At 41.5% G+C, this 18,953-nt stretch overlaps 1 protein-coding gene across 1 annotated transcript; it reads right to left on the bottom strand.

Annotated features, from left to right (window-relative positions):
- Positions 1-3,523: 3,523 nt before the first annotated feature.
- jpt2 (Jupiter microtubule associated homolog 2) lies at positions 3,524-18,055 on the bottom strand. Its single transcript, XM_072269536.1, has 5 exons — positions 17,871-18,055; positions 7,432-7,574; positions 6,478-6,620; positions 5,937-5,979; positions 3,524-4,773 (listed from the first exon to the last, which is right to left on the bottom strand). The coding sequence occupies exons 1-5, from the start codon at positions 17,918-17,920 to the stop codon at positions 4,622-4,624; spliced, it is 531 nt and encodes a 176-aa protein (XP_072125637.1). The 5' UTR covers positions 17,921-18,055; the 3' UTR covers positions 3,524-4,621.
- Positions 18,056-18,953: the final 898 nt, after the last annotated feature.

Below are 18,953 nucleotides of genomic sequence, written 5' to 3'. Positions count from 1 at the left end.
CTATGCCTAGCCACATAGCCGTGGGGTTAGACAGAGTAGAGCAGTGGGCTAAGTATGCATCCTTGAGGTGTGCCAAGGTTGATTGGTAGCCAGGAGGAGATGTTATTTCTGATCCACACCCGAATAAGCTGTCCCTACAACCTCGCACTGTGGACACTGGAAGAAGGACAAAGTGTTTTCTTCATTGAGTTCATCACAGGGCAATGATGTTGACCTCAGTGTGCGGATGTGGCAAGAGTACAGAACAGAGAACATAGAGTCCTGAGTTCGCACAACTATGTAAGATGAACCTTGCCAATGGCCACTGCATACATTTCCAGAGCTTCTTAGCAAATCTATATTCCAGGAGATGGACCAGATTTCATCCCCCCACCCCCTGCTGTCACAACAAAGGCTGTGGCTGGTGGGACATGAAGAATCTCTTGGAGAAATCCCTTCAAATTCAACTCCATCCATCTTGGTGGATGTAACCTGGGCCAATCATGACAAAAGTGCATTGTCTCTACTTTCTGAGAAGTTTAAGGAGATTTGATATGTTATCAAAGACCCTGACAGCCTTTTACAGATGTACAGTGGTAAGCATTCTGACTGCAACATGGCCTGATGCTACAGAAAATCCAATGCACAGGAATGCAAGAGGTTACAGAGGGTAGTGCTCTCAGCCACTTCTGTCATGGGTACAGATCTCCCCACCATCAAGAACATCCACAAGAAGCAATATTTCAGGAAGGGGATACCCATCAGGGGCACTCATGATCCAGGCTAGGTCTTCTCAACGCAGTCGTCAGGCAGGAGGTACAGGAGTCTGAAGACCTTAAGCCATAACAGCAGGATTAGGCCACTTGGCCCATCAAGGCTGCTCTAACCATGTTAGTAGCTTTCCTGTAATACCATGGGCTTGTAACTTAATAAGCAACCTCAGGTTTGGCACCTTGTCAAAGGCCTTCTAAAAGTCCAAATGTACAACATCCACTGCATTCCCTTTATCTATCCTACTTGTAATCTCCTCAAAGAATTCCAACAGGTTCATCAGGCAAGATTTTCCCTTACGGAAGCTATGCTGACTTTGTCCTATCTCACTAAGTACTCCATAACCTCATCCTTACTAATTGGCTCCAACATCTTCCCAACCACTAAGGTCAAGCTAACTGGTCTATACTTTCCTTTCTGCTGCCTTCCTTCTTTCTTAAAGAGTGGAGTGACAATAAACCAATACATGATTAATTCCCCTCACAGAAATGAAGAAAAAATCCCTGGATGGCCGGCTGATATACTTCTTACATCTTACGAAACTCAATTTTCTCTCTCCATCACTTCTTGATGCTGCAAAGTTTTTTTTCTTGGAAAAGTGAAAGTTGAATTTAAGCCATCTGGTGCCTAGTCCCTTGCAATGCTCCTACCACTGAAGCATACATCATGGTAAGCACTGGTTGCATGCATCACTCACATTAATTGGAAGCTGGTATATTTGATGAGATCAATCATGGGCTATGATCTCTACCTACTCTAACAGCTAATCTAGTTTAAACTGCATTTACTGTACTTCCTGTACTCAGTCTTTCCCAGTTTACACTAATGTATAAATCAGCCAACTCTGCCACAATCTGTACTGCCCAGATAGCAAATCTGTATTATACTCGCAGCTCTAAAGGTGTAAAGCAGGGTGACTGCTTGCAATATTGGCTTTATTGGTATTGGAATCTTACTATTTCCTATTTGTTTAAGTGCTTCCATAAGCAATCTTCTATTCCAAGATCTTACACTCAATAAGCCACAAAACCTTTTAAACTAGCAAAATGGAAATTTGATACCAGCCCTCACAAGCAGGACTGTGTCTAGGAATCATATTTCCTGCCAACCCAGCTAAATATGACCAGAGGTCATGGTTTACATTTACCTTCTTATCCAGCTTACTTTCTGGCTCCAGTCAGATCCAGATTGAATTTCTGTTTATGTATCCAGGATAAGCTATGGCCAGACTTGCGTGTTCATCAGCATTCACTCCAATCTCCACCTCCATTACATCTACCCCCTGGGTAAAAGGTTATAGAGAGACAAGACCATAAAATAGGAGCAAAATTAGGGCATTCCATCAAGACTGATTTTCCCTCTCAACCCCACTTCTCCTGCTTTCTCCCTGTAACCTTTCACACCCTCACTAATCAGAAACCCATCAACCTCCACTTTAAATATGCCCAATGACTTAACATGCACAGCTGTCTTTGCCAATACCTTTCAGAGATTCACTACTCTCCAGCTAAATAACTTCCTTCTCACCTGCTCTAAAAGGACAGCCTTTGAGTCTGAGGCTGGCCTCCGGTCTTAGACTCACCCACAATAGGTTTCAAAGAGATTTCCCCCAACCAGCTCCTTCTTCTAAGCTCTAGCAAGCAGAGTCTCAGTGACAAACTCTCCCAATATATTAGGTTCTCATTTCCAAACCTACTAATTCAGGATCATTTTATTAATATTCAGGGGATGGTGTTTGGCTGATCAACTATAATTGCTGTCAATAGGCATCATACTTTTAATGAGCTGGAGCTCCCTTGTTTAAAGTTTTTGAAGAAATCTCTAAAATGCTCATAGGCTTTTCTGTTTCCTGTTTTGATGTTGATCACATACTGGGGTAAAAGAAAAATGCTTTTGAGCAACAAATGGCTTCCGCAGGACCTCAATCACTTCTTACTCAATACCTCAGCTCAATAGAAGGACAGATCCCAAGTTTCTATTAGCACCCAATTGAGGTATGTCTATTGTATCATCTCATCTACTTGAGACTCAAGATACAGCAAAAAAAATACACTAAGAGATACTCTACATCAAGACCAACACAATTGAGACAATCTTTAGTTTTGTATTCCATTGCCCTAACAATAGCATACTCAAATCCTCTGTACTCAAGCCTTCCTTGTGCACGAAGGTGACACCAAACCCTCAGCAGCTCCAAGCTCCAACCTCAGCGCACTCTCACTTTTCCCACAACCAAAAGAACAGCTTTACCTTTCCCCCCACATTATACTCTGTATGCCTGGTGTTCATGTCACAACTTGCTCTGTGACACTAGTAAATCTAACTGCCAGGTTCAGGGCCTGCAATTCATACAAATTTACTTCAGATGGAGAGTAGAATTACAGCACCAATCCCTGTATAAATCCCTGTAGCACAACCAACTGCAGATGTTGCACACCAAACTACATTGCTCAAGAACTCAGAAGATATAACTTTAGCTAAAAATATTTCTAAATCTTTCCCCCCTGGAATTAAAAGTAATGCACATACAAAACTTAAGATGCCATTTCAGGCAATTATTGACAAGGGAAAATAGCTAAAGAGACTTTACTCTTGGACCCTAAACATTGTCAAATTACATGTGTTATGTTGGTTCTTAACCTTTAATTACACTATAGAAAGTAAAGGAAATGCATCACCTATGCAGATCTAGGAGTGGAAGTCAGCAAATTTACTTTTAAAGATGCCCTGTTTGTGGATTTACATCTAACCCAAAAACAAATTGAGAATCAGATTTACAAACACCAAAAAGAAAAATACAATTTTTATTGAGGTAATCTTATTCTTGGCCATTACCATCCAGTTATCTGCACCTTACAGACAGCTGCATTAAAAATACAAAGAAACAGCTCTTTCATTAGCAATAACTAACCTACCATGAGCACACAACTTGAGTGAATTAAAATATTCGAAACTCTGCAGCAGCTGAAGTCCATGGCACTAATGAGCATGACAAAATATTGAGTACAGTATTGGATGGAAGAGAAATAACATCTATTTAATACATTTGTACCATCAAGACTGTTTGGAAAAGTATGAGGATCACTGTAACAATCTTTCAGCACATCATTAACTTCCGTATAGATGTGATAGTCATTTCAGAATATCCTGTATAATTATAAATACTTCAACAAAAGAAACCTGTTTATAAATGGCTTGGCCAAGTCTACAAAGATTCTGTCCAACATATTGCAGGAATAAATATTTCAGAACTAAATCTTCCAGTTTACACACATTAGCAGGGGGTATTTAAACTGTATTCAAGACAGCTGAGACAACCAAGTTGCTTATAATGTTAACGTCAATTAATTTTATGAAAAGGAAACAATCCAGATTTCACACTGCCTTGCAATCTTGGTGAACAAAGGCCTATTGTTACACGATTTATACATCCATGCAAAAAGTGCATTTGATCAGCATGTAACCAATTACAGAACCCAATAAATGTAGCCATTAAAAGAAACAGGTAGTTAAAAAAACTGATCCTTAGCAGAGGACTTGTATAACATTGAGGCTCAACATACAGTAGTTATCAATATCTTGTCTGGAGAACAACTTTAATACAAACAAATTTCCACATTTGCAGAAGGTACAAATTTAAGTTTTAGAATACGTCAGAAACAATAGGCCATAAAATTCTGGTTGAAATGAAATGAGCAGCTACTTTTGGGGGAAAAAAAACCTCTTTGAAAGAGAAAAGACAAGAAAATGCTATGTAAATCAAATGCTGTTCAGCAAATATTCTGGGCACAACTAAGTGTACACAAGGGAACGTTGTGTTCCAAACAGAATTTTGGAAAGCTGGAGAGGGTTCACTGGGCATGGAGAATCCCTAGAACAATGAAAGTGTGGATTTACCACCAGGAGGCTGAGTGACCTTGTTGTGGGATCGTGGGCGTGGACCCAGATGAGGTTCGTGATCATCCACTGTCGGCTCCTTTCGTTTCTCTTCATCCTTCTTTTCACTTTCTTGTTCTCCTTGATCTGCAGCAACAGCACAAGTATTATTTTCCTCCCCCATAAACTTAAATCTTGAATTAAATAAGCAGTTTATCACATGTACATTGAAACAGTGAAATGCACCATTTGTGTTAAGAAACAACATATCCAGCGGTGTGCTGGGAGCAGCCCGCTCGTGTTGCCACACATTCTGGCCCATCAATCTTGCCATTTAAACTCAAAGCAAGATGAGTAGATGAAAGACTAATTAAAAAATATATGACTATGCATACCCACTGGTATTTATTGTCCACCTCTTAAACACTTTCTTACAGACAGTAGTAAAATATACTAACTCAAGACAAACCACAAGATTACTTATTCCATTATATCATGGATGTTTCATAACAAAATCTGCTTCATTTCAATGGTTAAGTCTAGTCCAACTCTTTGTGACCTCATGGATCATAGGGTCCATAGGGTTTCCATGACAAGATACGGAAGTAGATTGCCAGGCCTTTCTCCTGCACAGCTGCTGCTGTTGCCCAGGTTGGAACCCGGCTGGGTTTGAACTTGAAGTCCAGCGCTGATGCCACTACACCATCAAACTGGCCCAAGTCTTCTTCATACAATCTACTAAACTTCAATTCCAGATTTATCAACTTGTAGTTAAATTATTCATCTTCTGTATTTCAATCACTCATCTCTATATTAAATAGCCCAGGGCTCTGGATACTAGTCCAGTAATTTAAACATGCCATTGCACTCAAAGAGTGGTCTCAAAGACTCAAAACAGATCCCTAGAGCACAGTACAGGCCCTTCGGTGCACAATTGTTGTGCTGACCTTTTAACCTACTCCACGATCAATCTAACACTTTCCTCCTTCACAGCCCTGCACTTCACTATCCTACTCCGGGAATTAAACATCCTCCAAACTTGGAAAAAATGCCTGGTGCACAATTCTCAAAACAGCAGCAGCATCTGGGCAGTCAAGAGTACTCCAACCGTCACAAGGGAACACGCATGGCTTCATGTGAACAGGAGTAGTGCAAGATCCCAACCACCCCTTCCCCCACCAAGTAACACCTGCCCCACCAAACGGAGTCTGCAATTTGCAGACAGGACTCAGAAACTGCAGGACTAGAGTGGAACAGGTCATCCACAATCCCAAAGGGCTGTCGAAGTGAAATTCATGCCAACATCTCACCTTTCATTTCATTTTCTTCATATGCAGAGAATATGTTGGTGTCCTGTTTAAAAAAATGTACAAATCAAATTAAGGTATTGTAGCACAAGAGTATTAAAAGAAAACTGAAGCTTCAGTCAGTTTATTCACAGAAATAATTTTAGTCTTGATTTAAAAATACTAGTAGATTTGATGAATAGAAATATTGAGGCTCAACTGGTCTCCTTTGATTGAAAGACAAGGTTCAATTGATTGTGCTGCAGGCTCTCCGGGCAACAACGAGAAGCATTCCTGCTGTACACTACTCACTTCACCCAGACTCCTGCATTATTCAAAAGTTGTATTATTGATACTGTTTTATGTGATGAAAACCACAATTAACTGAAAATGAATTTTTAAATTACTCAGTAGCACACAGCAATGTGATTGTTTAAACAATGCTGTGCACTGAAATTTGACTTTCAGGTCACAGCAAAAACTTCATGATTTGTAGTAAATATCTGAAAGTTTGGAATCTTTCCGGCAAGCATTGAATGAAAGTTAACATGCTTATGAAATGTACCTTTGGTTTGTTTGGGTGAGTACGAACTGAAGTGGGAGGAGCTGGCTCTCCAAAGATATCAATACTTCTCCCACCAGCTGGAATGGTGCTTTGCTGGGAAGGAACAGGACTGGGTTCACTGAAAATCCCACTGTCTTTTCCACCTAAAAGAGATTTAGCAAGATGTTAAATCAATGTCTAGTTTATAATCAGAATCGGGTTTATTATCACTAACTTTCAGTACATCAAATTTGTTGTTTTGTGGCAGCAGTAGAGAGTAAGACGAAAAAAATCACAAGTTACATTAAAATAAATAGTACAAGAGACCTGCTAAGGTTTACGGACAATTCAGAATCTGATGGCAGAGGTTATGAACTATTAGAGATGTTATAAAATTAAAATAGCAAGTTTATGATTTAGAATCCATTGTGTCAAAAAGCTGGGAAATAACTTAAGTAATTAATAATGTCTTCACCAAGGAGTCCAAAGACAAGTCGAAGTACATGGTATCCTTTTGGTGCCCTATATTTCTATGATAGGGCAAAATGAAGGGGACTGAAGAGTTCAAAATGTTCCACTGCCAAATACAACTGGTTCTTAAATCCTGAAATGTGGAAAGGGAAAAGTATCCCAAGTTAAAGCATCCCAAGTTAAAGCAGCATGAGCTTCAGTATTTACAAACAAATTTTCAGCTGGAGTGGGAATATTTTAAGACACACATCTGCAATTATTTTACTGACCCTCAGTGGTTAGTACCGAACATGCAAGGCAGAACAGTGTGATTAAGTAACAACGATGCTCACAAGTCCACTTGGGGTGCTGCTGCACTCTCCAGGGAGCGTCCCTTGTTCTTAAACACCGAGAATCAGGCTCAGTATCACTGACAAAACGTCATGAAGTTTGTTCTGTAGCAGCAGTACTGCGCTAGACATGAAGGATAGAGTGTGGAAATAAAGTTCCATTTGTCTTCCTTACCTGGAGGATTGGATCTTTTTGGCACAGAGATTTCTTCTGGTGGTCCAAAAATATTAGATGCCATCTTGTGAGGTTTGCTGGCTAGTTGTTCAGGGGCACCAAATATGTTGCTAGAGCCACCACCAGGCGGTTTAAGCACTCGGCTAACAAGGAAAAGGGATTTATTAATGCAACACAGATTTTCCATTTCAATTAACCTCTTTCTGTACAAGTACAACTACCTTAAAATTCGTTACCAAGACGAATACCCATTGTCAATATTAATTCTCATTTTAGCATGCGCGAGGCCACTGAATCTCCATTTTGCTTCAACGCCCTTGAGCAGGGGTTTCCAACCCCTTCTATGCCATGGACCAAAAGGTGGTCTGTGGAGCCAGGCTGCGAACCCCTGCCCTAGAGGCTGTTTAATGGTTCAGAGAAACAATCATCTTTCTTGCAAAATAAAATGTTCCATATTAGAGAAGCATTTTATATAATTTGTTTTTCGGCAAATTGATGCATAGATAAAACTAATATTTCTCAATTGTACTGCTTAGTACCCAAATCACCTGTATGCACAAATGTTTCATTGGACATTGGAACACAGCTGGTACAACTTGCATCCAGTAAAAAGAAATCTGGGCCCATATGGCAGGCACACACTCTACTTTTCCATTATCATCCTTATCCACTTAGAATTTTCCACAAGCTTATAAAGCCAACTTCACTAGCAAATTCTGCCACTGTCTTGCCCATTGGAAGGGGGCTGGAGTGTTCACTATGCACAAAATTAAACAAACTCATACAAATCATTTCCATGAATTTAAACAAGATATTTTTTTTTGTGCTCACCTCCAAGATGGGGAAATCTCAATATTTAACACGGCAAGTATTTTCACTTAATTGTACTGTTACCTAACCAACCATCCCCTCCCTTTTAGTGGATCTGAGTTACTTATTTTCACTCTGGTGCTCATATTACCCCCAGGCAGGACTGGATGAGGGAGAGTAGTTTGGGAGCTGGTGCACGGCTCATGCTAGCCTCTGCACTGCCCACTTGTGTGCCATCTCAAATCCTCTTCCACTGAGCTGTGGTAGGTCACTAGTTCCCAGGAGATGGGGAAATATTGCTTCCTTTCTCTGCCCTCAGAATCCATTTGGGATCTCTCGTCAATTAAAGCGTGCATCAGGCAAGCAAGTAAAATAGCCAGCCTCCTGGAGTTAGAAGCACAATACCAGGGAGGTTGGGATGGGACAAGTTGCCAATGTTGGAGCATGGATTTGGAGAGTTTTGTATCTGTCATTGGCTGTTGGTCTTCAGTGCATGAGTAGGTTGTCCAAAGATCACTGTTGCCATGGAGAGCTTTGGAGTTTCTTTGCTTCAAACCTAGTGTAAATGGATCTTTTCCTACTGCTATTCCTAGATATTACTGATTATTTGTTCCTGCTCTGGTTTTGTGGATTCTGAGGTGATTGCTAAGCCAATGTGGGATGCTCAGATTTTTCCACAGTCGGAAAAACTAGTTGTGAGGTAGCAGGATCCTTAAACTATTTAAACATGTTGTGTGCTCCCCAGTGCACTGAGAACTCAAGTCAATACGATTCTGGTTGCTACTTCAAACTAGGTCAAGCAATGCTGGGAAAGGTCAACTGAAATGAAGCCTTCTCCACAGATGCTGCCTAACCTGCTGAGTATTTCCAGTGATTTGTTTTGATTCTGCATTACCCTTGTTTTTGCTGTACAGAAATGACTAGTTTCCAAGTCAACATGTTATCTCTTAATTGATAGCACGTGATATTACTTCACCTTTGTCAATTCTGACCATTTGTAAACAATGGTCAGCTTCCATGTGATCAGAATCAACTCAAGCACAGCAGTTGTGTCAGAGGCAGGATAAATTGCTTACTCTTCTCACTCATCCTGGTGAATAGATTCACATAGGCAGAGGATTTTGAGAGAAGTATATGGTTTATTTAAAACAAAAAAGGACAAGTTTTGAAGGGCTTCTGAGGCAAACTTTTTTTTATATAAATGTTGGTGCCTTCCAATATTATCCAAACCATTTTTAAAAAATGGTCTGGATGATATTGGAAGTCACCAACATAGGTGGTCATTTAAGAGGCACTTAACCAGATACTTAGGAGTGAAGCAGTCCAAATAAGGAGCAAGGATTAAATTTGCTATATACATGCAAATTTATTAGAAATTTAATGTGGTGCTGGTCAGGGCATGACATGCAAAAAAAAAAAAAAAATTGTATAAAGATAAAGCTAAGGTTAAAGTATAGACAAAAATGTGCATAAATATCATTTATAATGTAAACACCATTATAAAAATGACTTGCTTACAGTGCTGTGACAGGGTAATAGAATGTGTAGGGGCTAGTTAGAATCGTCGATTAGATTAACTGCCAGGGGAAGAAATTTAAGGTGTGAAGCCTAACATACTTTCTAGAGGTAGTTTTTGGAAAAGGCAGTTAGCATAGAACTTTGTCATTGCTCAAACCAGATTGTGGTGCTTAGTGCAGACAGACAAAGGTCAGCATGGATACAATAGACCAAAATGTACATTTGTGTTGTATGACCAACTCCATTACAAAAACTGCCCATCTACTACAAAGTACACCACAATTTGTAGGTGACCTTTCTTCCAAATCTAAAAAGTCTGTCTTAAAAGAAATGAACCCCACGCCAAAAATCTGAAGAACAATTTTAAAATGTGACAGCAGTCTAAGCAGTTTCACTTCTCTTCAGTTTTGTTCTTGGAATATCTGCCACATTTCAACAAAGCTCACAGGCAGTGGAACTACAAAATTGATCATTTAAGATTGCACAAGGTAATTAATATGAAGTGACCAGCAAACTTAATGAACCATAATGTCACTAAACTGGTTAAAGGTTACTTCAGTCCCTATCAATAAGGAAAATGTACAACCTTCACTATCCACTTATTTAAGGATACCTTCAATTCAATTTGAGCTGCCCCAATTGAATCGAATTGACTTTATTAGAAACATAGAAAACCTACAGAACAATACAGGCCCTTCAGCTCACAAAGCTGTGTCAAACACGTCCTTGCCTAAGAAATTACCTAGGGTTACCCATAGCCCTCTATTTTTCTAAGCTCCATATACCCATCCAGGAGTCTCTTAAAATATCGTATCCGCCTCCACCACCGTCGCTGGCAGCCCATTCCATAGTCACCCCTCTGCATAAATAAAAATTTACTCCCGACATCCTTAGCACTTATATCCTTCATACACAAGTAAAAATCTGTTTTTTTTCTAAATGTGCAATTTATAGTAATTTATAATAAATAGTACGTACAACAGGACAGTCAATATAACATAGAAGTACTATTATATCAGCATGAATTAATCAGTCTGATGGCCTGGTGGAAGAAGCTGTCCTGGAGCCTGTTGGTCCTGGCTTTTATGCTGCAGTACCATTTCCTGGATGGTAGCAGCTGGAATAGTTTGTGGTTGGGGTTACTCAGGTCCCCAATGATGCTTCGGACCCTTTTTACACACCTGTCTCTGTCAATGTCCTGAATAGTGGGAAGTTCACATCCACAGATGCGCTGGGCTGTCCACACGACTCTCTGCAGAGTCCTGCGATTGAGGGAAGTACAGTTCCCATATGAGGCAGTGATGCAGCCAGTCAGGATGCTCACAATTGTGCCCCTGTAGAGAGTTCTTGGGATTTGGGGGCCCATACCAAACTTCAACTGTGAGGTGAAAGGTGCAGTTGTGCCTTTTTCCGACCACACAGCCAGTATGTATAGATCACGCAAGATCCTCGGTGACGTTTATGCCAAGGAATTTAAAAGCTGTTCACCCTCAGTCCCAGATCCATTGATGTCAATAGGGATTAGCCGTCTCCATTTCTCCTGTAATCCACAACCAGCTCCTTAGTTTATGCAACATTGAGGGAGAGGTTGTTTTCTTGCCACCATTGTATCAGGTTGATGACTCCTTCTCTGTAGGCTGCCTCATTATTATTTGAGATTAGGCCAATCAATGTAGTATCGTTAGCAAATGTGGTGACAGTCATGGGTGTACAGAGAATAAAGGAGGGGGCTTAGGACACCGCCCTGAGGAGCACCTGTGTTGAGGGTCAGAGGTGAGGGAGCACACTCTTACCACCTGCTGGTGATCTGACAGGAAGTCCAGGATCCAGCTGCACAAGGCAGGGTGAAGATTGAGGTCGGAGCTTCTTGTAGAGCCCGGAGGGAATTATGGTGTTGAATGCTGAACTGTAGTCCAAGAACAGCATTCTCACACAAGCATCCTTCTCCAGATGTGCATAAGGACTGTGTGTAGGGCTGTGGCTCCACTTCATCTGTCGATTGGTTGTGTCGGTGGGAGAATTGTAGGGGGTCCAGTCTGGGTAGTAGCATGCTGCAGGTGTAGCAAGTTTGCTTTTCAGCTGAAGAGCAGAGGGAATTCAGAAACTCAGGAGAAAGTTCAGGCTATCATTGTAGCACAAGGATGACTCTAAATGAAAAAGCAACATCTTCCGGGTACGCAAACACCATTTCCAGCTGAGGCAACAATCGCCTCATACTCAGAATACTGCACTTAGTACTCAATGTGGTCAGCTCTGCACAGGCAAGAGCAAACTGCATTGATAGCACTTGTACAGCTCAAAGGGTGACCAACCTTTCTGTTGCTTATCAATAATTACACTGGACAACAATTTTTTTTTTTGGAAGTTACTTCCTCAGGATGTTTTTGTTTACCACTTGAAGTGCAACACAATTTCAAACTACTTGTATCATGTAGGAATTGAGAAACAAGTTAAATTTCATTGAATATGATGTGTTAATTGCATAATGGTGCTGAAACTTTGCAAAAGTTCAGCCAAGCTAAAAAAAAGTTACAATTTTTATTTGTACTGTGTCTCACTTAAGAGTCCAACAATAATCAGCCAGCACTTATGATTCCAGTTGCCCCGATACTCTTTCTCCATGACCAAAATATCCTGGTGAAACCTTTCATCATGCTCGTCACTGACAGAACCAAGATTTTCAGGGAAGTCTAAATTGGAATGCAGAAGATGAATCTTTAGTGACATGTTGCACTTCATGGTTTTGTATGCTTGAAACATGTTGTCAACCAGCTGCACATAGTTGATGATCTGTAGTTGCCAAGAAAATTTTCAATAACCCTGAATGCCTTCCATGTGGGACCAGATAAAAATCACTAGAAGTTCTTTGAATTACCCATCATTGATGACCTGTTTGATTTGTGGACCAACAAAAAAATGCCTGCCTTAATCTTGGCATCTGTTATTCTCTGAAATATGTCTCACTGAAATCCTACAGAAACTTATAGCCTTTCTAAAACCTCATCCTGCCATGCAGCATTTACCCCGCCTGAGCACGTCTGGACAAGAGAGAAAACTTTTCAGCTTACATTGTGGACAAAATTTTAAATTGACTTGAATTATGAATTGAAACAAATATAGGCTATTTCAAAGAAAATAGTGCATGATAGGAAATTTCATAGTGATTGTCATGATCAGCAGCCCAAAAAACCCGATTAGATACACCCGAAGTATTCAGGAAGTAATATCTGTTGTCTAGTGTTATTCATCCAACTTCCAGACTTAGTTCACACTTTTGATCTTCTACACAACACAAACCCGAGGAGCAACAACTCACTTGGCCACTTGACAAAGCATTCTTCAGGGCACTATATTCAACCACATCTTCAATAGATAATTGGCCACTCTAACTTTGTCCCTACAGTTTGTGTAGAGATTTCTTCCCCTCCTCTCCCTTAGGAAATTCAGATTTCATTCCTCACCACCTCCTCCCTTCATCCAGGCATGTGTCAGCACCACCTCAGCTCATTCAATTTCTCCTAGTTGCTACCTTCCAAACCAATGTTTTCACCATCCTCTATCCCCTTCTCTAATAATTCAACTTTAAAAATATAAACTCCTTCATTAAGGATGCTCAATCTCGGACATGCCCTCTTCTTGTTACTATCATCAGGGATGAGATACCAGAGCTTGATCAACGTTGCCTTCCCCTCTACCATCAAACTTCTGCATGGCCACCATTGCAGCATTCTTTTTGTCACCAAGAAATTTATGTCTTACACGACACTGCTCCAAAAACAAATTTCACATGTCAATGATAAACCTGTTTCAGAAAACTGCCAGTTCTGACACAAGGTCAGTATGAAATTTTATATCATTTAAAATCAAATGTAACATGACCAACTTGCCTCCTCCCTCACCATTCCCATTCACTCTCACCTTGTCACCTTACCTGCCCTATCACCTCCCTCTGGTGCTCCTCCCCTTCTCTTCCATGGTCTTCTGCCCTCCATCTGATTCCCCCTTCTCCAGCCCTTTATCTCTTTCAACTACCAGCTTCCCAGTTGTTTACTTCACCCTTCCCCCAGCATCACCTTTCACCTCCTCCCCTTCCCCACATTGCTCCACCCTCATCTTTTTCTCCCGATGGAGCCTCAGCCTCAGATATCAACCCATAATCTTTCCATAGATGCTGCCCGGCCTGCTGAGTTCCTCCAGCATTGTGTGTGGGGCTTGGATTTCCAGCATCTGCAGATCTTCTTGTCATTGACCAACTATTTCCAGCATTTCAACATACTTGAATTGCTAAATTTCAACAAGTACAAAAATAATAGCCCCAAGCAACAACTCAATCCACATCATTTATACAGAGAAGGTGAGCTCAAGTTCCATAACATGATGCAGCCCTGACTATTTGAAGGCTCTCAACCTTTGACCACAAATCAAGGGGTTGTCACGAATATGTTCGGGGTCCATGCCATCTTCAATACAAGGTCTTTTGTGACAATTGGGCAGAGGGAAAAACATCTAGGACTACTTGGCCCAACAAAATATTTTAAAGGAATCTTCAAAGAGCACAGAAATTTCGTGTCTTGTGAGCAGAACAGAATTAACTTTCCTCATCAATTCAAAATTACATCCTCGATTTCCAATATTACTGGCTTCAGCTTTATTTTGTAATCTTTGGAAGCTCACTGAATACCAAATCCTTTGAGAACCCTTCAAAACAAGATACCAATTACTTCAGCATACATGGCCAAATAAGATTATAGCTCATGGTCAAAAGTTCAAAGTTAATAACTGTTGAAGGGCCTCAGCCCAAAACATCAACTGTAATCTTTTTCATAGATGCTGCCGGACCTGCTTAGTTCCTCCAAAATTCTGCACGTGTTACTTGGATTTCTAGCATCTGCAGATTTTCTCTTTTTCGTGATAAGAAACAGTCCTTGACAAGATTATCAGCTCTTGCAGAAAAGGTGTATTAGTGTTTACTACACCCACAAACATGAAACAAGCTTGGCATTTTCACAATAAATCCTCCCTATCCTTCTGAATCTAGAGATGCTTGCATTAATCTGAGCAGAGAGTGAGAGTTTCAACACCTAGGTTAAGAGTAACAGTTCTCAACAATCAGAATCCAACCACGAGGTTTCCCTCCATTTACATAATTCTTGCAAAGGCATCGAAGACACAAGAATGTCACCAGTGTGACGAATCAATCACTTACACATCAGCTACAGCTCAGTTGGTAACACTCAGTCAGTTCAGGAGCTTGGGGTCAAACTCAAGAACTAAAAATCTAGTTTAACATTTTAGAACTGATCTGAAGGAACACTACTGATGGCACCATGTCAACAGCCCATTTAAAAGGATTCCCTACATGTGCCCCCAACCACCCAAAAGTTCGGAGATAATCCTGGCCTTTTGACCATTTAACCCTCAGCCAGGTCAAAACAAAAACAGAAAATGTTGAACACAGAAGTTCAACATCCTTAACCTAACTTGGGGGGGGTGGGGGAAGAGATACAGCAGCTAGTTGAAAACCTATGACTTCATACTTTGAAACACTCTGAAAGAAAGATACAAGGCATTAAAAACCTCAGATGACCTTCACATACAATAAGAAACGCAGAATACTTTTATTACATCATGGTGGCAAATACCAACAAGTCCCCCCCACCCTCCCAGATAATCCATTTGTGAGCATCTGCAGTGAAGCACATGTGGCTATTTCTAATCAGGATTGCTCAAAAGACAACTCATTTACTGAGGTTCGCACTTGCCCAATCTATTATCAACTTTGCTCAAACATACAAATCAACCCCATCGAGCCCTGTCCATCATTCGGTAAGATCAAGGTTTCGGAACACATCCTCAACTTTGCATTCTCATTCACCTAGACAACCTTCCAGCCCTTTGCTCTCAAGTAGCTAGCCACCTCTCCCCAAAAGATAGTTAAGATGGTTTCAAGTGTCATTTAAGGAAGAAATATCACAACGGGGGGGGGGGGGGGGTGAGGAGAGGAGAAAAATCACCGATTTAAATGGTGACCCTTTAAAGGTCATTCTTTTATGGTCTCCATTCAGTCTCTGGACACAAGCTTTTTTTAAACCCACAGATTTCCTCAACTATCTTGATCATCTTTTCTCACCCCGTCTCCTACAAAATACTATTCCTTTTTCTCAATTCTGTTCCCAGATTAGGTTTCCCTTTCCAGAACAGATTTCCTATTCTTTCAAAGAATGGGGCTTCCTTCTCCCACCATTGATGCTGCCCTCAACAACACCTCCATTTCCTGTACATCCACACTCATCCCATTCCCCCCACCTTTAACAGGGATAGAGTTCCTCTTGTCCTCACCTATCACCCCTTGAGCCTCCACATCCAACACATCACTTTCTGTAACTTCGACCATCTTCAACAAGATCCTACCACCAAACACACTTTACCTCTCCTTCCCCTCCCCCACTCTTTGCAGGGACCACTCCCTCCATGATTTCCATGTCCATTTGTCCCTCCCAGCACATATCCCTGCAAACACCAGAAATGCTACATCTGCACATTCACCTCCCCCCTTACCTCCATGCAAAGGACCAAATAATCCTTCTAGGTGAGGCATCACTTCACCTCGAATCTGCTGGGGTTCATCTATTGTATCTAGTGATTCTGATGTGGCCTCCTCCATGGTGGTGACACCTGGCTTAAATTGGGGGACCACCAAAAGCACAACTTCCCCGTGGCCAAACATTTTGATACCTATACCTATTCCGACACACCAGTCCATTGCCTCCTCTTTTGGCACACTCTCAGGGTAGAGGAGTCATTCTCTAGGTAGCCTCCAACTTGATAGGATGGATAGTGATTTCTCCTTCCAGTGTGTTTTTATTCCCCACTCTGGCTCCTTACCTCCCCCTGACACCCATCCTCCTTCCCTTTCTCCCATGGTCCACTCTCCCCTCATCAGATTCCTTCCTCTCCAGGCTTTTACTTGGCTCACCCACCTGGTTTCACCAGTCACTTTCTACCTCACCCTTCTCCCACTTTTAACCCGGCATCTTCCCCTTTCCTTCCCAGTCCCCAAGAAGGGTCTCAACCCGAAACATGGATTGTGTATTCATTTCCATACACACTGGCTGAACTGCTGAGTAACTCCAGGAATTGTGAGATCCTTTTTAAGGGAGTGACTACTAGCTCCAGACTCGTCCACAACAGGAAACATCTTCACTTCCACCCTGTCGAGATTGAAGAAGGTCTTATATTTCAATCAAGTAGTTTCCCGCCAGGCTGAAAGCAAATATAGACTTCATGGCCCCACGGGCTCAACTGCCCTTTTGTCCACGGAATAGCAAATAACACCAGGGTAGAAAACCAGAAAATTCATTTTCTACCTCCCCCCCCCCAACACCTCAAGAATTGCTCCCATTTTCATCCTTAAGGTTTAAAAGGTTCGAGGTCGACGTCAGAACGGTTGTCCGCAAATTCAGACCATCACAACGTCCCAGCAGCGCCAGACCAGAACTTGGGCAATGCCAACCCTCATCTAAAGGAGGTGACAGCAACACACATGCAGAATTTTCGATCCTAACCGTGCACTTTCGTCTCCTCGCTGTTCTTGAAGGCCGCCGTTTATCAAATGCCAGAGATTCCAAAGTTGAATAGCCAACGACCACACATACATAGCAGACAGCAAGAATGTGTTGGGAACTCGCCATTAGATGGGTGACAAGAGAACCTCAAGCCTACGATCTCAGTGGAGTTGGCGTGCTTTTGTGAACACTGGAGCACAGCGACACTGTACATCGACAGGCGGAATAGAGACTCCGTGAAACGCAGTATGTGCGACTAGTGATTAAGGCGAATTACAGATAGGGAGAGACGCACTGAGCTCATACACCGCGGTTGAGTCACCGTTCTTAGTTTGGCTCAAAGGATGGCACCACTTGGAGAGGGACAAACGCAGCGGCTAGTAAACTTCGAGAAAGTTCGGACAGGGAACGGGCTATATAAGGCCTCAGCTCTCGCTTCCCTGGATATACACTGTGCTTTCGGCCTAACTTTCCGGGGAACTCCCTGGGTTAGGAAAGGAACCCGCCACTGTCCGGTCTGGGTCACCAAATACGTTCTGCTCTTACCTGGAGTTGGGGCGGTTCTCCAAACCCTGAAAAGTATTGGTCGAAGTCATGCTGCTAAACTACTATCACCACCACTACCCCGCGTCTCTTATCCAAGCGCCTCCGGACACAACGTCTGAACCACCCGCTCTACACTAATCCTTTAAAGCCGGCTCTGAGAAACTTCTTCCCCGCGGTGATCAGTATAACCCCGCCCTCAACTGGCTTGTTTCACTTTTCATTGGATAGTTTGCGAGCAGGAAGCAAATCCTACTATACGATTGGACCATTTCCTCTTCAATTAATGACGGCCGCTACCCAATTAAAGTTTGGTATCGGTCGTTTCCTGCCAATTAGTCCCGCCCATCCAGCACAATCTGCATTCGGATTGGATAATTTCGAATCCGGTAGCGTTTCTTTGAAGTAGCACAATGACTACTAGTCATCGATAAGGAAGTAACGTTAGACGCATATTGAAAATGATTTTTATAGTGCTGTCATGTGCCAAATGTTGTTGCTAAAACTGTGAATTTATCATAGTTCTATTATTGTTTCTATTATTATTTTAAAAGGACTTTTTTTGTATAATATACCCGCGATTTTTTATAATCCGCGCCAAAGTGTACATGTGCTGAGACCCAATAAACCATCTTTAAAAAGTAGGCCTGTAATCAGATCATATAACCAAGTGAAAATATTTTTAAAAATACGACAAATGGAATAAAATGTAGAAAATTTCCTTTGTCACTATTAAAGGGGAAAAACAGAATAGAAATGATGACAAATTGAAAAATCTTTACATTTTACTGAAAACATCCCAGTGCAAACAGTTAGTCAGACAAATAGTATGTTGGCTTTTACTGCGCCTTAGTAATATCAGTATTGCGTGGTTTTCATCTCTCTATCGAAAATAAAACATATACTTTTGGACGAAACATACTACTTTCTGAAATGGTAGGTTTGTTGTACAAGAAGAGATTGCCAATCTCTTGTTGAGTTTAGAAGAAACAGAAACATAGAAAATAGGTGCAGGAGTAGGCCATTCGGCCCTTCGAGCCTGCACCGCCATTCAGTATGATCATGGCTGATCATCCAACTCAGAAC

Source organism: Mobula birostris, chromosome 9 (assembly GCF_030028105.1).
Source record: "Mobula birostris isolate sMobBir1 chromosome 9, sMobBir1.hap1, whole genome shotgun sequence".
NCBI classification, from domain to species: Eukaryota; Metazoa; Chordata; class Chondrichthyes; order Myliobatiformes; family Myliobatidae; genus Mobula; species Mobula birostris.
Note: the sequence above shows the minus strand (reverse complement) of the source record. Positions and strands in the feature narration are given on the sequence as shown.

What these genes read in the sequence shown, in the direction of transcription:
- jpt2 (XM_072269536.1), bottom strand. Translation starts at nt 17,920, where the DNA reads ATGACTTCGACCAATACTTTTCAGGGTTTGGAGAACCGCCCCAACTCC. An exon ending in GAGAACCGCCCCAACTCCAG is followed by an intron (nt 7,575 to 17,870) that starts GTAAGAGCAGAA and finishes TTTCCTTGTTAG; the next exon opens with CCGAGTGCTTAAACCGCCTG. An exon ending in TGAAGAAAATGAAATGAAAG is followed by an intron (nt 4,774 to 5,936) that starts GTGAGATGTTGG and finishes CTGTTGCTGCAG; the next exon opens with ATCAAGGAGAACAAGAAAGT.